General features: G+C 45.9%; 1 protein-coding gene across 3 annotated transcripts in view; it reads right to left on the reverse strand.

Annotated features, from left to right (window-relative positions):
• The window catches only part of Stk39 (serine/threonine kinase 39), a 273394-nt gene extending 258693 nt beyond the window's left edge, over positions 1 to 14701 (reverse strand). The window contains exon 1 of one of the 3 annotated variants that reach the window (XR_005877175.1): positions 14258 to 14701. Coding sequence is in view for 2 of the 3 variants with exons in the window: in XM_021232850.2 (XP_021088509.2) it covers positions 14258 to 14510 (253 nt within the window). In the remaining variant the exon portion in view is untranslated. Of the gene's footprint in view, positions 1 to 13956; positions 14024 to 14257 lie in introns of those variants that run through there. The other 2 variants (XM_021232850.2, XM_040745499.1) reach the window with 2 other exon arrangements.
• Positions 14702 to 20437: the final 5736 nt, after the last annotated feature.

Consider the following 20437-nt stretch of genomic DNA (forward strand, 5'->3'; position numbering starts at 1 on the left):
TAGCACCTCCTCCCTTACCCTAGACTCCCTCCAGCTAGCGCAGGGGCTTCCCTCCCCACAGCTGCTCGTTCATACTCAGATTCATAGTCTCTCTTTCCCTCTCCCTCCCCCCATCCTGTGCCTCTGGCTCTCTCATGGCTCTCTCCCATGCCCCCACCCACTCGCTATTCTCCCCGCCCTCTGTCTGCTGGCCACCTTCAGTCTGCCACCTTCTCTCCCTGCTCTGGACTCTTCCAGATGTCTCCGGCTCTTCTCTCTCTCATGTCTACATAAGAGACTTCCCTTTAGCCACTGAGCAGTCGTGTTATCAGCTTACACACAGACCTCAGCCACAAGTAAGGAACAAAAGTTAAGGCTGGAGAGCTTCGACCTAGAGCTTGTTCCTAGTCTGTAAGTATGTGTCAGGCTTCCATTCTTAGCACCGTAAATAAACAACAAAAAGTAAAATAATAAAGAATATAATTCATAACCAAAAGCTATTCAAAGAAAAGTAGTGCTGCTTAAAACAACTGAGAACTACCTATAGTCAGTGGACACCTCCCACCATGTCCACTTGAGTGAAACACTTCATATGTATATATATACATATATATACATACATACAAGATAATGTGTGTGGAGGATTTTAATAACACAAAGTTCAGCCTTCATATTTTGGTTTCTCTCTTCTAAGTAGCTCAAAAAACAAAAACAAACAAAAAAAATCAAAACCTGAAAGGGAATTTTGGTATTTAAGATTAAAACAAACATAAACAGTGAAAATAATGTATCTACGAATTATTTATTTTGAGTTTTTATATGGGCTTCTGCTTGCAAGTCTGCATATATAAACAGATATGTGCCTGGTGCCAGCGGAGGACAGAAGAGGGCACTGGATCCCCTGTAACTGGAGTTAGAGATGGTTGTAAAGTCTCCACGTGGGTGCATGCGAGGAAAACACACCCGGCTCTTCTGCAGGAGCAGCCAATGCTCTTAATCACTGAGCCGTGCCTCCAGCCCCAATTTTATTTTTACCATGAATGACAGAAGCACTAGAAGAAAATGCATCAAACCTGTACCCTTCTCATGCCTGGAACTTCAATGCCCACTTCTCCTTTAGGATACTTCAAACCCGCACACAGTTGCAAAGCTGCCTGCACGGTTGCTTCTGGTGGGACTTGAGGGACAGGATGTCTGAGGCTGGGATGAGGGTATACATCTGTAACCCCGGCACTCGGGAAGCAAAGGCAGGGGAGGGGCAGTTCAGGGTCAGCATCCACTATACAGTCAAAGCCACGCTGGCTACAGGAGACCTTGTCTAAGAGAACAGAACGGGAAGCCTTCAGATAGAACCTTGCTTCTCCTATGACAGCAGGCAGCAAGGTGTTCCTATTGAAGCTGACTTCCTGGCCACCTCTCAGCCAGAGCCACTTTTTAAACAGCCTGTGGGTATTTACTGTAGCAGAGGTAAATGACATAGCCCTATCCCACCTCTCTTTTTAACCCATGTTGAGGACCACAATGTGAAGCTTCACACAACACTTGCCCTCTTCCAGCCTCCACAATACCCAGGAAAGAGGAAAAACAGTCAAATGAGAAATGTTTCCACAACAGTTCTTAGTAAAGGTCAGGCACTGGGGTTGACAATCCGCAAACTTGAAAGGGCATTGCTAGGAAAAAAATAATGATGATGATGATTACTGAAGAAAACATTCTCTGTCCCAGCCTTGGGCACTTGAAGGAACACTACACACAAGGACACCACATTCCTAAAAGACCTAAAATTAAACATTCGCCCCATTGCACTGACTTCTGACACACATACAATAATCCCTTCTCCTAACCAGGAAGGTGCCCTCCCCAAACAGGAGTATGAGTTTGTCTTGTGGGGGTAACAGTGGGTGTTTCATTTGCTTTGGGATCTAAAACGCAGGCTAAGCCATTAACCCTTTAATCACCAAGTGTTTTTGTTATTTGTGCATCTCCATTCACACCCCCCAAAATGTTTCTAAATTAAAAGAAAAGAAACTATGATTCTAATTCCAAAGATAAACAATGGTATGATTTTTCCCCCCCTGAGGGAGGTTAAGTTCAGAAATTTTAATTTCAGAAATATCTGCCACTACACACCTAGATGATTAAATAAATGAATAAATAAACTAGTCAGTTGTCTCTTCATCAGAAAAGAAAGTCAACTGAAGTCATTCAGGCTATCCTATCCAACCCTGATTCTCCATCATATGCTTGTCTCTAAGTAAATTAATGCTTCCCCAGTTTCTTAGGGTAGGAATCTCAGTGTTTACAGACTCATGGGAACTTATCCAAAATGAGTTAAGTAGGACAACATAAAGTTCATACCTTAGCCAGGCATGGTAGAGCATGTCTTTGATCCCAGCACTTGGGAGGCAGAGGCTGGTGGATCTCTGTGAGTTCAAGATCAGCCTGAACAACACAGCTAGTTCCAGGTCAGCCAGGGCTACATAGAGAGACCCTGTCTCAAAACAACCAACTAAACAAACAAACAAAAGTTACCCCTTAAAATTACCTCCCTAAGTCAGCAGGGGTCTCACCGGTGACACACAGAAGCCAAAGGCTCTCCTGAAACTATGAACAGATCTACTTCCAGAAAGTGTGGGAGGAAACCAGACATGTTGACACCCAGCAGGCTCATTCATGATGCTTGCCTTTCTTTTACACTTGTCCATGAGGGTAGAACCTCAACATGTTCTTAGAAATGGCACTTACACTGCTAGAGACATCACTGCAACATTTAACCAGTCTCAGAAGAGTTCTAAGAAACTACCACCTGAAAGGGTTCCTGGTCATTGTCAACTTGATGGGACTGAGACTGGCCTAGGAGACAAACCTCCAGCTGTGAGAATGTTTCCAAAGAGGCCTAACAGAGAATGGAAGGAACGCACACCGTCAACAGTCAATATGGGTGGCACCACCCCAGCCTGGGTAAAATGGGACAAGAAAAAGTGAGTGGCAGTCTTCACTGCCCTGCTCTTTGACCAGCCCAGACATGAGCAGGCTGTCTCCCTCGGCCACGCCTTCCCCATCAGGCTGGACTGTATCCTCAAACTGCAGGCCAGAATTAAACCTGCCTTTTGCTTTTTGTCAGATATTTGGTCTTAACAATGAGAAAAGCAACTAACAAATACGCCATCCAACATATGCCTGTCAAAATGTCTGATGGTGGTAGTATCATCTGAATGTGTAGTGTCCAATAAAGCAGTCACCAGCCATGGTTGCTGAGAATTTGAAATGTGGAGTATAACTAAAGGGCTGTGTTGTGGGTTAGGTCTGAAACGCCCACAAACGCTCATGTCTTGAACTTGTAGCACAATTTTGAAGTCTATGGAGCCTTAAGCAGGTAGGGGGGGGGGGGAGCAGAAGGAGTCACCAGGGAAGACCTGCCCCGAACCCAGCCTTGCTCTCTCCCTCCCAGTCCACAGACACAGGAGAAGCCGCTGCCACACTCTTGCTCCACGAGCACAGGCATGCCCCCACTGCCACCTTGGACTTTGGAACCACAGGCCAAACTCTTCCCTCCTTTCACCCATTTCTCTGAGATTTGGGTCACGGTGATGTAAAGGTAACTCACACAGTTCTGTCTGTGTCTTCCCTCCTAACAGTGATTTAAGTTCCATGGAAAGGCCACATGGAGGCAGTGGCCATTTCTATCTTCTAGAATGTTGTTGCTACTCTAATGCTGGCCTGCCTCAACCTGCAAACTTAAAGTTGAGCTACTTCAGATACTTGCTGCTCTTGAACTTCTGTTTTACACACACAGAGACAAAGCCACCACACTCACAGGTTACTGCCAACGAACGACTCAAAATATAATCTACTACAAAACACTGGGTAAAAGACGAGAGCTGAAATTCATCCCTACCTAGGACTCATGAGCCTGGGTACCTAAGGATGGAAAGGACCACAGGCGATGTACTTCGACTCTCACTTTTGGAGTCTTCAGTTATGAAGCAAAGGTGTTGGGTGGATTTTTCGTCAGCCTCTCCCAAAGTGAGTTTCCTTATTCTTCTTACATGTTCATGACATCTTCACTTGGGAACTTGTAGAAGTCAGCAATGACCTGTACCTCCTTCCCTAGAAGGCCCCCCTTCTGCTTTCTCAGTCCCCTCTAATTAAGCAAAGGTGGATGGTGGCAATGGGAAGGAAGACAACAAGATGGCAGGGAAGACAGGAAAGACAGGGATAGGAAAGGAGTGAGTAGTCAGGGGAGGAGAGAGAGAGAGAGAGAGAGAGAGCAAGTGAGGGAAAGAGGGGAGGAGGGGAGGGGGGTCAAAGACCACCCAGAAAACACAACCACCAAACCAAACAGGCCAGGAAAGAGAGCAAGTGGGGTGCCCCTTGTTGCAAACCTGGTACAACTGATGCTTCCAGTTCAAAACAAGACCATTCACTCAGCTGAGACCTTCACCATCAATGCAGCAATTAAGAGAAGTCTCAAGCCGTCACAGGTCAGTGGCTTCCAAAGCACTCCCAAGGAAGATCTAGCTATCTATTTACACGGCAGAGTCATCCACCTCTGCTTCCATCCAGTTATGCAGGCAAACAGTTCCAACGGCAACTAAAGTTGGAAACTTAAAACCCCATAAACGTCACCACATTTTATGTATTTGCCTGAGAGAAAAACTACTCCAGTACTCCTAATTATAGGCTTCTGAAAATTATATTAAATGTCAATTACCTCCAAGAACGTGGAGATAAGAAGTCTGCTGAGGTCTCTGTGAGCTCCACCTTAAGTGGCATTTTCATATATATAAACACACAATCAGTTTAGATCACCAATCACCTACTCCTTCAGTGCCCGGGACACTGCTTACAGATATGCCAGGGTTTATTCTCCAATAACTGTTTGGCAAATGAGAAGAAACTTGAAATACTTCAGCACTTACTCACATTGGATTCCAACATGTGGATCTCAATCAATTCTAGAGAGAAAATCCTGCCAAGCTATTGTCTAAGAGGCCTATTTCTCTTCCTTCTGCTTTCCAGTTAAGCCAAGTCTGAAATGCCTTTTTAATTAACACGCTGAAGTCTTCTCTAGTACCAGAAATTCCACTAGTGAATAGCTGATTTGCAAAAAGAAACCTTAGAACACTTGCATCTCTTCAAGTGTGTTGGAGTTATCTGGTACAGCTGACATAGAACTGTCCTAAAAGGGACGGGAAAGCCTGATACCATGGGGAATTTTCTTTAAATGAAAAAAGAGTATTTTCCAAAAGTTGCACCGCTACAATAGATCAGTTTTTACTTAAACATCAAGCCCAGTTCTTCAGTCTTAGCATGTACCACTCCCCTCCCATCACTCTGTCCATTATAATTTATAAGAGTGCGACTCCTGCCTGCATAGCAAACTCTGGAATCTTGTCAGCCTGCAGACCTGCTCCTACGTTTCATCCGACTCTGATCTCCAGTGTTTCTGATTTCTACACAGTAAGCAAGCCCACAGAGCTTCAAGGTAAAGGTTATGTTTAAACACACGGACAGCAAGGCATCACTGGCGTACTCAAAAGTAGAAGCAAGTGCTGGGGATCCTAAAAGGTGCAGCACAGACATCCTTACTCCTCCTACTATGTCCAAGCACAAGGTGGAGGACCACAGCAGGCAGTTCTCAAGCCTTCAGACCTCATGGGCCACTTCCGGGTTCCATGAATCCGGGAGAGGAAGCCCCCTCTGTGTTCCCTAACACAAGCAGGTGGAAGTCCTAAAAGTGCTCCCCAGTGCTCCTCAGGGTTGAGTTAATATTTACAGAGCCCTTTGAGCTGATTGGCCCAAAGTCAACTCAGTAAGAATCATCAAAGGCAAGGTCAAACCCTCAGAATCAAAGAAGACAAACCTAGCTCTCTGGCGATAACATCTGTCTCCCAAATTCAGGCTCACATTCATCACAATGATCAAATACTGACTATGAAGCATGAAGCATGGAAATGGCAAACTGTCCTCAAAGAAGCTTTGGCCATCCAGGGCCAGGATGGGCACTCAGGAAACTACCCTCCCAAGTGGAAGACACAACAGGACTAGCGGAGAGGGGTAAGGGGAGCCAGAAGAGCTAAGGGCAGAAACTGCTTCTGTGAAGAAAAATCATTCAGTCCAGATTGTAAAAGCACTCAAAACAGAGTTAACACATATAAAACCAACAGAGTGGTAGTTACATGGGTTTATTTAGCGTAGGAACATGCACAAGCATTCATCTGCCTTACACATTTACACCTTGTGAGTGTGTTCAGTGCACGGGTACACTTTCAACGTGCATGTTGTACAGTAAGAGAACAAAACTAAAAAAGGAGAAACACATTACTATGGCACAGAGACAAAGTCCAGGTGGAAGAATGGTGTCACAAACAAGAAAACTTCACATCAGAGGCGAGAGAGGAGGGAAGCATTTCCACAGTTGCACAAGGGTCCCTGCAGACGGAAATGAAGAGATGAGGTGGAGAAAGGAAATGAGAGCTTTGAATGTTGTGCTTAGAGGGAACCCTGAGGATGAACAAGAGCAGTTAAAGGGCTGTTTAAGCCTGGAGCACCATTGTGATATAGCAGTAAGCCTGTGATGGGAGATGTCATTCTATAAATATGTCTCTCTTACTGGTTGATGAATAAAGCACTGTTGGCCAATAGAGAAGCAAGATAGGTGGGACTAGGAGTCAAGGAGGATTCTGGGAAATGTAGTCAAGAGTGGAGAGTCACCATGTGATCTCAGGAAGAGAGGACTCATAAGGCTATGTCCTCGGTAAGGTAAGTCCTTGTAAAAACATATAGATTAGTAATTATGGGTTGATAATTAAGTCAGAGCTAGCCAATGCTATGAGAAACCATAGCAAACGGTCAACAGCTTCATATTAATATAGCGTCTCATGTGTTATTTGGGGGCAGAGACAGTGGTGGGACACAGGTGTCTGGAGGGAAGAGTACATGTTACAAGCCAAGAGCACCATAGACATTCTGATATAGCAGTAAGCCTGGAGCACCACAGACATTCTGATATAGCAGTAAGACAGGAGCACCATATTCTGATATAGCAGTAAGCTTGGAGCACCACATTCTGATATAGCAGTAAGCCTGGAGCACCATATTCTGATATAGCAGTAAGCTTGGAACACCACATTCTGATATAGCAGTAAGCCTGGAGCACCACAGACATTCTGATATAGCAGTAAGCCAGGAGCACCATATTCTGATATAGCAGTAAGCCTGGAGCACCACAGACATTCTGATATAGCAGTAAGCCTGGAGCACCACAGACATTCTGATTTAGCAGTAAGCCTGGAGCACCACAGACATTCTGATATAGCAGTAAGCCTGGAGCACCACAGACATTCTGATATAGCAGTAAGTCTGGGAGCAATACTACAGACATTCTAATATAGCAGTATCAATTTCGATAGCATACTAGAGCTGGAAAAAATGGAGATTAGTACATTATTACTATAATCTCCAAAAGCACTGATAGGAACTTTAAACCTAGAGGGACCAAAAGAATCAGAGACTCTTCTGACTTACAGACATATATATATATATATATATATATATATATATATATGTGTGTGTGTGTGTGTGTTTATGTATCATATATAATATCATATATTATATAATGTAATATATATGACACAAAACACTTTGGACTCGGTGATCTTTGAGATGTGGGAGACTGCTAAGGGGAGGGTAATAGCATAATCAGCATGTTTTGCACTTGGGGATTTTCAGATGGAAAATGAAGAAGGAACGTGACTGAGGATGACGTTCCAGTAGATCTGGGAAATGTCTGGAGGTAGACTCTTGCCTGACATGAGCGAGGTCCTGGGCTTGATCCCCAGTGCCACAGAAGACCAAGTCAGGCAAGGCCTCTGCATTTCTGGGTCAGTCGAGGAGATTCAGACCGTAAAGTAGTGGCAGGCAGGGAAACAGAAGGGACTACTGTAAGAGGCAGAAATGTAAGCCCAGGTCATGGCCATTCCAGTTTGTAAACTGAAAAGTGGGTCTAAATTTGTCTTCAGAGAAAGACTGAGATGGTCTGCGGTGCCCATGGCTTCTTTTTTTGTTTTTTTGGGGGGGGATTGTTTTTTGTTTTTGTTGGTTTTTTTTGTTCGTTTGTTTTTGTTTTGTTTTTCAAGACAGGGTTTCTCTGTATTGTTTTGGAGGTTGTCCTGGTACTTGCTCTGTAGACCAGGCTGGCTTCAAACTCAGGGAGATCCACCTGCCTCTGCCTCCGGAGCACTGGGATTTAAGGCGTGAGCCACCAATGGCTGGCCAGGCAATTTGGTTTGTAAGAGACAGCAGAAGCCAGATTACAGTAGGTAAAGAGGAAGTGGGACTTTCTCCTATCAGCACTGCTGTGAACACAAGAACCAAGATAAAGGAGAAGTGACAGGAAGGAGGGACAGGAAAGACTAGAACAGCTCTATCTGATGGGCCAGCCTGTAACCCCGCACCTGAAAGACAGGGGAAGAAGACTCAGGAGTTCAAAGCCATCCTCTGCTATCACGGTGAGCTGAGGATCAGCCTGGACCACTTGAGGCTCTGTTTTAATTTTTGTTTGGGTTTTGATTTTTTGGGTTTTGGTTTTCTGAGACAGGGTTTCTCCATGTAACAGCCTTGGCTGTCCCAGAACTCGCTCTGTAGATCAGGCTGGCCTTGAACTCACAGAGATCCACTTGCTTCTGCCTTCTGAGTGCTGGGATTAAAGGTGTGCTCCACCACTGCCTACCTGGCCAGGCTGTTTTTAAAGCATTAACATCACCACAAACAAGGGTAGAGATGAACAGGGTGTGAATCAGTTGTGGGGAGACTGCCTGGCACAAATGAGGCCCTGGGAACAACCTACAGCACTACAAAAGTAGGGAGGGAGGGACAGAGGGAGGGAGGAAGGAGGGACAGCAGAGATGACTTTATCTGAAAAGATAGGGCCCTGTTCTCCCAGTCCCTGGGATGCATTGAATATTTAAGTCAGCAGCATTTCCTGCCAGCACAGCAGCCTCCAAAGGCAGACTCCGCAGAGGCAGAAGAAAAGTGCAGTAGGGGCAGGTCGCTCGCCCAGCTTTTCCATTATGGGCTGCTCCTCCAGGCAACCTTCCCACAGGATGTTCTCACTGCTTGTCAGAGAGCCATCTGGCACCCAAACCCCTGAGCTGTCCAAATCTCCAGGAGCTCTACAGGTCTCCCCAGCTTCCTCCAGGAGGTCTCAAGGGGTGTGTGGGGCTGCCTAGGCCTAGGAGAAGCCAGCCTACCTGGGCTTCTGACTTCCCTTGCATGTCACCTTCTAGATGGCTTCCAGAAGACGGTCTGAGGGTGACCTCTCTCCTTTGCACTCTCCCTTGGCAGAAACCAAGTGGAATAACTCTTGAAGCCACTTCAAAGGCTCCAAGAGTCAGGGCTGTGTTCTGTCCTGATAACTTGAATCAGATTAGCAAGCAAAGTTTACAGAAGTTATGGCTAAAACTAATTGAGTATGCCCTGTGCCAAGCACTGTTCTCAGTGCTCTACATTCTCACAAGCCTGCTCTGTCCAGGCTACCAATGTGGAAACCAAGTGCAGGCACATCTAAGCAATGTGTTCCAGGTCACAACTGCCAGAGACTACCATAGCAAGACACGAAACAAACAGACAGGGTTTCTGACCCTAGGCAGCATGGCTGACATTTATTTTTAAACACCATCCAAAATGTAGTTACGATAAGAGTAAGAGTTAGGCACTGGGGGAAGGGGGATGCACATTATTGCTCATGAATCGAGTACAACAAAAAAGCAAAGACCGCAGTCTCTCTTCCATGAGTTTCTTTTAACCTTGAGAATTTTTCCCCCACTTAACAATCTCATTAGCAGAATTAAAAGAACACTTTCATTGGGAATATAGTCAAAGCCACGGAACCGCAGTAAAGCGCCTAAAGGCTAGAGAAGTTTAAGAGACAGAGTGCCTTTCTGGCAGGCCACATACACATACACTCAGCAGGCTAAAATGGTAAAGTGCCTATGTATGTAGAGCTCACCACAATGTTCACAAGGTGGACATTTTTACATATATTTTTTTTCTCTTTGTATCTTAAAAAGTGAAGCAGTTAAAAACCAAAGCCCCAACCTCAGCCAGGTTATTCCAAGGCCTCTTTACTACAGTAAGAAGGAGAAAAGGAGGGGGATGAAGGAGGCCTCACCAGACAAAGTCAAAGGAAATGGCAACACTGCTGGCAGAGAAGTCAAGCCATCGGGGCATACCCAGTGCTTCAGCTCCCCCAAGAAATGCCCAGTGGATCTACCCATTGTCCTCAACCTACCTCCAGGCTGTCACAACCCTTGTGCTAATCTCCAAAGATGTGAAAAAGTGCAGACATCAATTTAGAAGAAGCTAATACTCCAAAAAAAAAAAAAAAGTGACCACAAGCCTTGTTACCTGGGTCTTGGCAAAATGCTCAGAGGGCCTAGACAGATTAACAGAGCCTCACAAAAGCAGAACCAAATGGGTAGAGGAATCGGCTGTCAAAACAGTCAAATTGTTTTCTGTTGTGTTCTAAAAGGTAAATGCTCCTTTTAGATCACTCTAAATGACCACCACGGGAAAGGAAAAAAAAATGTGAAGCAACATGGTGACTATAAAGAAAGAAAAAAGGCTTTTCCTGACAAGACCAAAAAAGATGAAGACAACCAAACATTCTACCACAGTGATCTATCTACCTGTTTCTCTGTGGAAAATCAGGGGAGATAAAAGGGCCGCTGGAATTACCTGATTCAAAATTGGAAACTGATACTGCCAGACTGTGCCCCTGTCAAGGAGAGTTCACTGAGGTTGTCCATCCTATTCCGGATGTCCAAGTCCATGTTTACATAACTCATCCTTTATTCTTTGTTTAAAGAGTCAAGGAGAGCCTATTAATACCACCAACAAACTCGGTTTTCAACCGCACCACTGAGGTGCCCTTCACACTTCCGAAGGAGGAACTGAAGGGTGAGGGGACATGAATGAAGCTAGAGCTCATGAACAGATCTGAAACTCTCTCCAGAGAATGGAGATCTGTACAGAACACAGAGAGATCCGAAAACGCCCCGACACAGGAATGCAACGGTTCCACGTCTCGCCCCCGGTTACTGGTAAAGCCCCCTCTGACAGATCTGACATGATTTCTAGGTCATGCCTGAAGTTCTGAACCAGATTACTCCTAATAGCATTAAAGTTTCTCCATGGCTTTTACAACAGAGCAGCAGTGCAACAAAGACAAAACTTTATTTTTAGAGTTGGAAAACCCTCTGTTTTTCTACAACGGAAGAACTTAAATAACTGAACCTGGTCTGTTTGGATTTTAGAAAACGTAGCCTCTCTTAATCCCGAGGCCCTGTCCTGTGCCCAGAAGGAAACAGAAGAAAGAGGCTGGTGCTCTGTGCCACGCTGGAAGCTGAAGCACCCTGCCTGCCTCCCTCCCTCCCAGGCTATGGCACAGCTGAGCCTCCTGCTGGTTGTGGTTCACACTGCTGGAGTCACATCCTCTGGCCACCTGCTCTATGGCAGGGACAGACACTGACTTCCAAATGGGTTTGGTATTTGTACTGCTAACTCCTGAATATAATGTTTAAGGCAAAGCGCTTAACCACAAACTCACTCTGGATCACTCAACTAGAACGAGAGGCCAAACGGGAATGGGTTTCTATTTCTCCATAAACATTAAGCCCTTGAAAAACCCGATTTCAGCAATTTTTCAATAATAGGGGTTTCCAAATAGCCATCTCTTGGACGGGAAAACATGATATCCACATAAAGCTCTCTCATGTCATAAATGTGTAACACCAACATGGAGTAAGCAGGTGTTTCATCTCTTCAATTCCTCGGGTAAATTCCCTCTTTTTCTTTAGTCTTCACTAAAATTGAACCACCATAATTAACATCATTGACACAAGCAGAGAAGGCCTGGCAATTGATCCTACTTAAACTAAAAAGACTTTATTCCTTAGCTCACAAAAGAGGCCAACTCGAAATATCGTTTCCAAAGTCAAAGCTTACATTCTAACCGTAATGATTAACCACATAAGAATATAAATTAGTTGTATGTAAATTGTTCTGGGCCTAAGGAAACCTGCCTGGCAGAAGAGAGGCAATGAATGATAGGGGAATCAACTGTTGCTTAGGGAAAGCAATGACACAAACAAGCAAGCACTTTATCAACTCTTACTCAGACTTCAAAACCAGCATGCAACCCTATCAGACTCTGCTCTGGAGAGCATCTGCCTCCCTTCAGCCCAGCCTCACTCAGCACACCCTAAGACCATTTATCCTGCCTCCTAACTCATCAAGTCCTTAAGGGCAGGGACCATTGTTTATTTATCCTTGTGTTGCTACTAGACAAGAAAATGCAGGGGACTTGGAAGGCCCTAAGACCTCAACCAGCAACTAAAACTTATGAGATTAGGTACTATGGAGTATATAAAAACCGGGCAGAAGGGCCCACTAAACTAAGACCAGGGAGAAGTGCAAAGCTTCTGTTCTGGTTAGACGCTTTGGCCACGGAAGCTGAACACGACCCTCTAGGCAAAGGAGATCCCTTGGAGCTAGAAGCCTCACCTCAGTAGTAAAGTCCCTGATTCAGTCGTCAGCATCAATGTATGTTAAGTGTGTACATGTGTGTATCCGTGTGTCTTCAAAGGGAAGAGCCTGCCAAGGTGGCGGGTGGACACAAGAGCTTTGTAGGACACCAGGGGCCCAGTATAATCTCTGGGAGAATGCAAGAACACCGGAGGCAGCAAAGCAATTCAGAGTGAAGAGACTTATATGGCAGGCAAAAACAGTTCTCACTGAAAACTCTGGGCTTTGAAAGCTCCTGGGGTTACTAAATCCTGACAGTGTCATAACGACTGATTCATCCCTAGAGTCTTTGGTTAAAAGTTACGAAATATACTAAAAGAATCTTGTCTACAAATGTCTATAAGGACTATTTGCCTCTATTGCATACACCAACATACACCATCACTACACACGTGCGCATGGGCTCACCTGTGCCTGTGAAACACAGATGTATACATAAATACGTATACATACATATGTGCATTTCTGGCAGTCTCATTCATTCACACAGGAGATAAAAGTGACTCCTTTGAGTGCCCAGTGAAATTATACTAACTGTAATTTTTCAAGTAGGAAAAATTGAGAAATGTTTTAAAGTGAAGGAAAAAATTTTAAGATAACTTGAACCCTTTTTTCTTCTTCTGTTTCTTAAATATCAAGACTATGGGGCAGCAGCATCCCTAGTGCAGAGTTCATATGGTTACATGATGGGGGGGCACTTTGCCTGGCAGCATGGTTCAGTGACAAAACTTTTAACTGAATTATCTCGTAGGTAAGGTTCTCAGCTGGAGAACAACACAATCCCCTGACCCTTCTTCACGTGCTTGGCTCAAAGAAATAAACGCCGGCTTCTTGCCTTTCGACTTAGCCAGGTATTTAAAAATGTAAGATAAGATGATATTAGTGAGCTGCCTAGGAGACACCGAAAGGCTAGGCGCGGATCGCGGACAGCCTCGAGTTTCATCCCAGCAGATCTGCCCGGCACAGGGCAGGAGGCCAGCACGCACGCACGCTGTCCGGCCCCGGGGCTAGCAGCAGGCGGCGCGCCCGCACGGAGGGAGGCAGGTACCCGGGCACACCGCGCGCGGAGCCGGGTCTCAGGACCGGCATGCTACGGCGGCTGTCAGAGGAAGGCCAGCATCCTCCCTGGCCTGGGCAGGAGCCTGGGCCTCAGCCGTTAGTACGTGGACCCGCTACCCACCGATAGGTCACCGCAGGAGGCAGAGGCGCGGCTGCGCCCGCAGGGTCTCCCAGGACGCGTTGTACCCAGCGCAGCGCGGGGGCGAGGAAGCCCAGGGCGGCGCCCCCGCATCCCCGCCCCGGCAGCCCATCCGCGTGGTCACCCGCCACGGGCTGCGGCCCCCGCGCTTATCGGGACGGGGGGAGGGAGGGAGGAGGATGCGGCGTTACCGGGTCCCAGCTCCGCCGCCCCAGCGATCCCGGAGATAAAAGTTTGCAGCATGCAGCTCGTCTGCAGTGCGAGTCACATCCGCCGCGCCACCTCCTGCAGCAGCCGCTCTCCAAGAAGGAAGGGATACATTAAAAATTTTAAAAATACAATAAAATAACTGTTGAAGCCGGTAGGCCCCGAAGCCGGCCGCTCTGCCTCCGGGCGTGCAGGCAAGCAGGCAGGAAAACCGCATCCCGCACCCACTCCCGCCCAGTCTCGGCGCCCGGCCTGGACCGGCCCCACAGCACCCTCCGCACTGACCGATAACCTCCTGGAGCTCGTACGCGTCTCTGCAGATGGGCCAGCCGACCGCCTGAGCTGCCGGGGCCGAAGCTGGGGCCGCAGTTGGAGCCGGGGCCGGGGCTGCGGGCGCCGCCGGAGCCGGGGCCGGGGCCGGGGCCGGGGCCGGTGCTGATGTCGCGGCCGCCGGGGCCGCCACCGCCGCCGCTGCTGTCACCGGGGCCGCCTGCTGGGGAAGCTGGACGTGCACGGGCGAGCCGCTCGGCTCCGCCATGATGCTGCGGGAAGGAGAGTGAGGGGACGCGCCGGCGAGCGGACGGACGACCTTCCACTTGAAACTTCCCTAGCCTCGTCGCCCACACCTCTCGGTCCGGCGCACGCCCTCCCCGTCCGCCGCAGCCGCCGCCGCCGGAGCCAGCTACCACGAGGGGAGGGAGCCGGAGGCCGAGCCGGGCGGAGGGAGGAGGCTGCGCGGCGGAGGCGGGGACGGGAGGAGGCGGCGGCCGCCGCGCCCGCCGCGCGCCCCGAACCTCGCGCGCGCGGTGCTCTCGGCGCCGAGGGGAACCGCCGCCCCCTCCCGCCCTGCTCGCTGCCGGGGAAGTTTCCAGGAGCGAGGAGGCGTGCGGCTTCGGGGGATGCTTTCGGGGCTCACCCCGGCTCCCTTCCTGCCCTCCGGGCGCCTCCGCCCAAGACAATCGCGCTCGCTCAGCAGAAGAAGCCCCCCTGGGACTCCGAGGGCGGGGTCGTTGAACGGCTGCCAGGTTCTCGGCCGGCTAACTCTCCCCGGCTCAGGAACCTGGAGTTCTTTTACAAGTTAGCGAGTGAGACACCTACACCGAGTCGGTTTTGTAGGACGCCGGTTAAAATATAAACCGGCTTGTAACTTTCCGGTGCTTTACCTGGCAGTATTCCCTTTCGCACCTTGCCGAATGGAATCGCGGGGCTGCCCTTAAATGAAACCCCACTCACTCCCCAAGCCCCTGGCTTTCTCTTTTGTTCAAAGCCCACTTGGATCCCAGAAAGGTGATGTCAGGGGCTGAGAAGTTACAAGAAGTGGAGAGGGACTAGGAGTGTTGTAACCGAGCGCTGTCCCAGAGTGCTAAGGTTTCTGGTTCTATGCCACCCCACCCCACCCCCAGCACCTTTTATGTGCTTAATACCATGCTCAATGGTATAGTGCCTGCCTAATAAACTCCTAGGTTCAATACCGAGTACAAATAAATACATGAACAGTCAGTCACATTAACCCTCTAAGACCCTGAGACCAGATAGCAAGTTTCTTTGACAGAACATAAGGAACTTACTGGGGCATAAGAGAATTGCAATGGAAAGTTTTAAGTAAATGCTGCTTTTTCGACACTCCCCAAATTACCTCATCTTTAAAATAGCTGTGGCAAAGCCAGAAATCTTCTAATTGCAGGTGTCACATTTGAATGTTCAACTCTGTTCCCTCACAGAGGTGACCACGATGAAATGATTCTTGTCTCTGGCTGGAATGCTGCTGTGACTCAGTAGCCATACTGGTTCTGTGGCTGACATTAGGCTGATGGGGTCTCGGGAACAGCAAGGTTTGAGAAAGAACAAACTCTTAAAGGAATAAAGATCTTACTTAAACTTTTTCGGAAGAAACGTCGACTTCTGCTAAGAACCAGTTGTCTAGCAAAAACAGTGTTGCAAACTGATGGTAAGTTTAGAACACTATGGAAGAGTTAGGATAAAGCAACTCGCACGTGGAACTAAGAATGTGTGCTGCCTTTTATGCAGATATGCTATTTTTAAAAAGCAAGTATATTCATTTTAATTTGTCAAAAAATAGACCACATTCCTTCGTAAACAAACTCTAAGCCTCTGATGAACAGGGGGGCTCTTCATCCCAAGCCACGCCTGCCTTGTTTACCAATGCATGAGCTGCTCCCATTCTATCCAAAGAACTTTTATGGACTGCTTTTAAAGGAAAGCAAGAACGATTAAACGAGCATACCCCCTACTTCGTCATACAAAGTCCTATCTTGACTTTAGACACGGAAGCCTGTAGACATGGTAGGAAAACATGATTCAGGAATCCCAGTCAAACACAGATCACTTTGCTACCCACAAAGAACAACGGTCCCTAGTCAGAGACTAGATACCTGCCCCCAGATGACTGCTTTCAAAATGGCAACCAGGGAAGCCATTTGTAAGAACTATCCTGAGCTCAAGACCATTAGTGATTTTAAACTGAAGACTGGGTTTCAACATAGGATTGAAAGCTCCAATATTACTGCTGGGAAAGGGACTTTTACTACAAAAAACAAACAAAAGAATCATGTGGCACAAAACATGGCTGAGGTTCAAAAACTCTGATTTGAATGTAAAGAGAAAACAATCCCATCATTTGGGAGGCAGTGGCAGGCAGATCTCTGTGAATTTGAGGCCAGCCTGGTCTACAGAGAGAGTTCCAGGACAGCCAGGACTGTTACACAGAGTCTCAACAAAAGTCAATCGATAAATAAACAAGACTATTTAGGAAACTGAATGAATGAATGAATGAATGAATGAATGAGAAAACAATGCACCCTTATCTTCCCTCTCGGCTTCCAAATCGCTGAATAAATAATTCCTATATGCATTGAAAAAAGATTTGTTTGTGTTTTCATGGCATTCTTGACCAGAAACACAATTTAAATTTAGTGATCAATTTCTAGGCAAAATGAAATGCCTCTTAAATACCTGTATCCTCGACAGCCTCCAAAACAATACAGAGAAACCCTGTCTCATAAAAAAAAAGATTCAATCTCGTACTTTTATATAGTTTTAAAGGGCCATGTTATCTTCCTCCTATGTAAGCCTGAAGACAAAGGCCCCTAACATTAGATGTCATTTAACCTTAGTTACCTGTGGAAGGAGGGGGGTTCATCGAACTCTCTTGCATGTTGTTACTTTGGTAACCATTAGGAAAGCCACTGGAGGAGACAGACGGCTGGTCTGTGACAGGAACAGTCGTTCTTTGTGGGAAACACTAAATGATCTGTGTCTGATTCAAATCTGTGATTTGTCTCAACAGCTTCATATTTGTCTCCTATGTCCCCCAAACATCCCTGGCATTCACAATCTCGGTCCATGAATTGAAACTAAAAACATAAATTCATCGGACAAAATACAGGTCATATTTATTGGATCATTTTTTTTCTTTCTCCTTAAAAGTTCTGCTTGGGAGAATGGGAGCAGGCTGTGGAAAGGTGAGTAGGTATGGCTCTTTATAAAGAGATCCTTGTGTTCATAGGGCTAAGGTCCCCTTAAAAGAGATCTGAGAAAAATCAAGCATGGTGACACACACCTGTATCTCAGCACTTGGGAGGCTAAGGCAGGATAACTAGTTTGAGGCCAGCCTGGTCTATATCAGGGAGATCTTGTTTCAAAAAGGATGAAATGCTCACAGTCTAAATACCTATTCTTTCCCTTCCCCTCTGTCATCCCAAACTGTGTGTGTGTGTGTATGTGTCTGTGTCAGTGTGTCTGTGTGTGAATGTGAGTGTGTGTGAGTGTATGTGTGTCTTGGGAATCAAATCTAGGGACACATGTTTTATACTATCTGCCACTGAACAATCTCAACTGAAGAAACTAGAAGGAAGTAGTTATAGAAGAGTTTTTAATAAGAAACACAATTTTCTAGCTCCCATATTTGAACTTTCTGGCATCTAAGACAATAAGGAATAATTTCTGTTATAAGACCCCCCCACCTCCAGCTTAAGGCATTTTGTTTCAGCAACATCAATAGGTCCAGGAATTCTGGCCTTTTCTCACTACTTACCAGTATGTCCCTGATATAATTATCATGTCTCCAAACATTGTTAAGTGTCCCACTGCTTATGTAACTAAGAATATGCATACTACAGTACTTGTCTATTTGCAAAGACTGTCTATAAATTCTGTAATTTATTCATAAGACAGTATGAATAATCTCAGGCCCTAACCTTGACAAAATGCACTCAATTCAAATATTCCATACAATAATTTTTCAAATCTGATTTTGTAATTTAAGTAACTGAGTCTCTGTCTCCTCTTGTGTAGAGTCAGCCTGGTAAAAACTTCTATGCAAGTTATCGGGGTGTAATTTGCGCAATGACTGATGCTTAATAAATATTTAAAATAAACTTTATATAGTGTGGTGGTTTGAAAGAAAATGGCCCCTAAAGGGAATGGCACTATTAGGAGGTGTGACTTTGTTGGAATAGGTATGGGCTTGTTGGAGGAAGTGTGTCACTGTGGGGGTGGACTTTCAGACTTCATATATGCTCAAGATACCACTCAGTCAGTGTCTCAGACTACTTCCTATTGCCTGCAAGTAAAGATGTAGGACTCTCAGCTCCTTCTCCAGCACCACGTCTGTCTACACACTATTACGTCACACCATAACAATAATGGACTAAACCTCTGAAAATGTAAGCTGCTCCAATTAAATGTTAGAACTAAGATGCCAACACTATTACTGTCATATGTACCAAGATGGTAGTAAAATCTGTAGGGTTGAAGTAGATTATGACAGAGATAAGTTCCCAAAGGACAGGAATTTTTGTTCCTTTAATTTTGCCCAGGCCAAAACTGACATCTGGCACACAGCACATGCAGTAAATATTAGGTAAATGATAGTGATACTTCCCATCATCTTTTACTTTATGTTGTTATTTTACTTGCAGCAATGTGGATCAGACCTAAGTCCTTGCACATGCTAGGCAAATGCTCCAGCACCCTCCAGCACCCTCCAGCTCTGTAACACTTTTAAAGTGTATAAGCCAGGTATTGGCCAGCCATGGGCAATCACAAGTACTCCAGGGGCTGAGCCAAGGCAATAGAGAACCGAAGGGGGGGGGTGACTGCTGTGGCTACACAAAGACCCCGCTTCCAAAAAGAATTTACAAAAACATCTCTCATGCATCAGAATGAAGAGTCAGCATCAAGGAAGGCTTAGAAGAGACTACAGGAAGGTGGAGAAACTGACTGGAAAGCCATGGCCATAATCAAGTCAGGGAAATGCTGACATGCGCTAAGCCACTATTGAAGAGAATGACAAGGAGGGTAGATGACATATGAGACCAGCCTGGGATAAATAGGGAGAAGTTTAAGGTCCAATTGGCCCCATATATTAGATAAAACACTACACAACACAATTTACATAATGCTTTAGAAATGTATCTGAAAATCAGGAGTTCTACCATCATGAGCGATGGCCACCTTGTCCATAACTAACAAATAGTGTAACCTTTGAGTCTTGTGAGCTTCTAAGCCTCCAGGACCTTGTAAGTTTCCTCAGCTTCCTGAGGCTTCCTATTTCCTCTCTTCAATTCAAAGGAAATAGCCACAGGACAAACACTGAGTCAGCTGCACGTGAATTGGACTGGCTTTAGCAGTCCACAATAATGAAAATGGCCTGTTGTTTTATTTTAGCATCCCCACTGTACCGTAGACCTTCTATGCTTGTTTTCAATCATGTTATTTACTTGCTTACTGATTCGTGTGTCTGTTTATGGGGGTTAAAGTTTCAGCCAGTATGTTGATCCTGTGCTCTGTCACTGAGCTGTATTTCTAGACATTTAATACTATTTTAAACAGAAAACAAAACCCTATAAACATAGTACTTGAATGAATTTCCAGGTATAAATGCCCCCGACCTTTATGATGAATTTGTCAACATAAGAGATCTGAGCATGTTAGTGTACACCTGTAATCCTAGGACTTGTGGGACTTGCAAGAGGTAAGCCTGGGCTACGCAGTAGGAAACCCTGTCACAGAGAAGAAAAATAAAGCGCAAAAATAAAAACAAGAGTATGTGAACCTTCCCAACTGTGAAGGCCAAGCCACCTTGCACTTAACATAGTGGCAGATTCGTCACGTGCACAGGCAACCTGCTGCTGACTGCTACCCAGAATCCAAAGCAGGTATGGTTTGATTTTTAGATTTCACACAGTGTCATGAAGGTGTCAGAGCACTTGTTTCCCAATAATAACTGGAAAGAGGCTTAAACCTATTTTAAGCTGATTTATTACAGAGATGTTGCCCTTTCAATACATCACATGTTATTTATGAAAATAAATATATGTGAATTACAGCTTCAAGGCATGTGTTCTCACTCATTTTCCAAACAGCTGTTGATATCATCTTTCAATTGGGTTTTGCATTATACACAAAATTGCTCAGGTGACAATTAATGCCTCCTCATTAATC

This window comes from Mesocricetus auratus, unplaced genomic scaffold, assembly GCF_017639785.1.
Source record: "Mesocricetus auratus isolate SY011 unplaced genomic scaffold, BCM_Maur_2.0 Super-Scaffold_100004, whole genome shotgun sequence".
NCBI classification, from domain to species: Eukaryota; Metazoa; Chordata; class Mammalia; order Rodentia; family Cricetidae; genus Mesocricetus; species Mesocricetus auratus.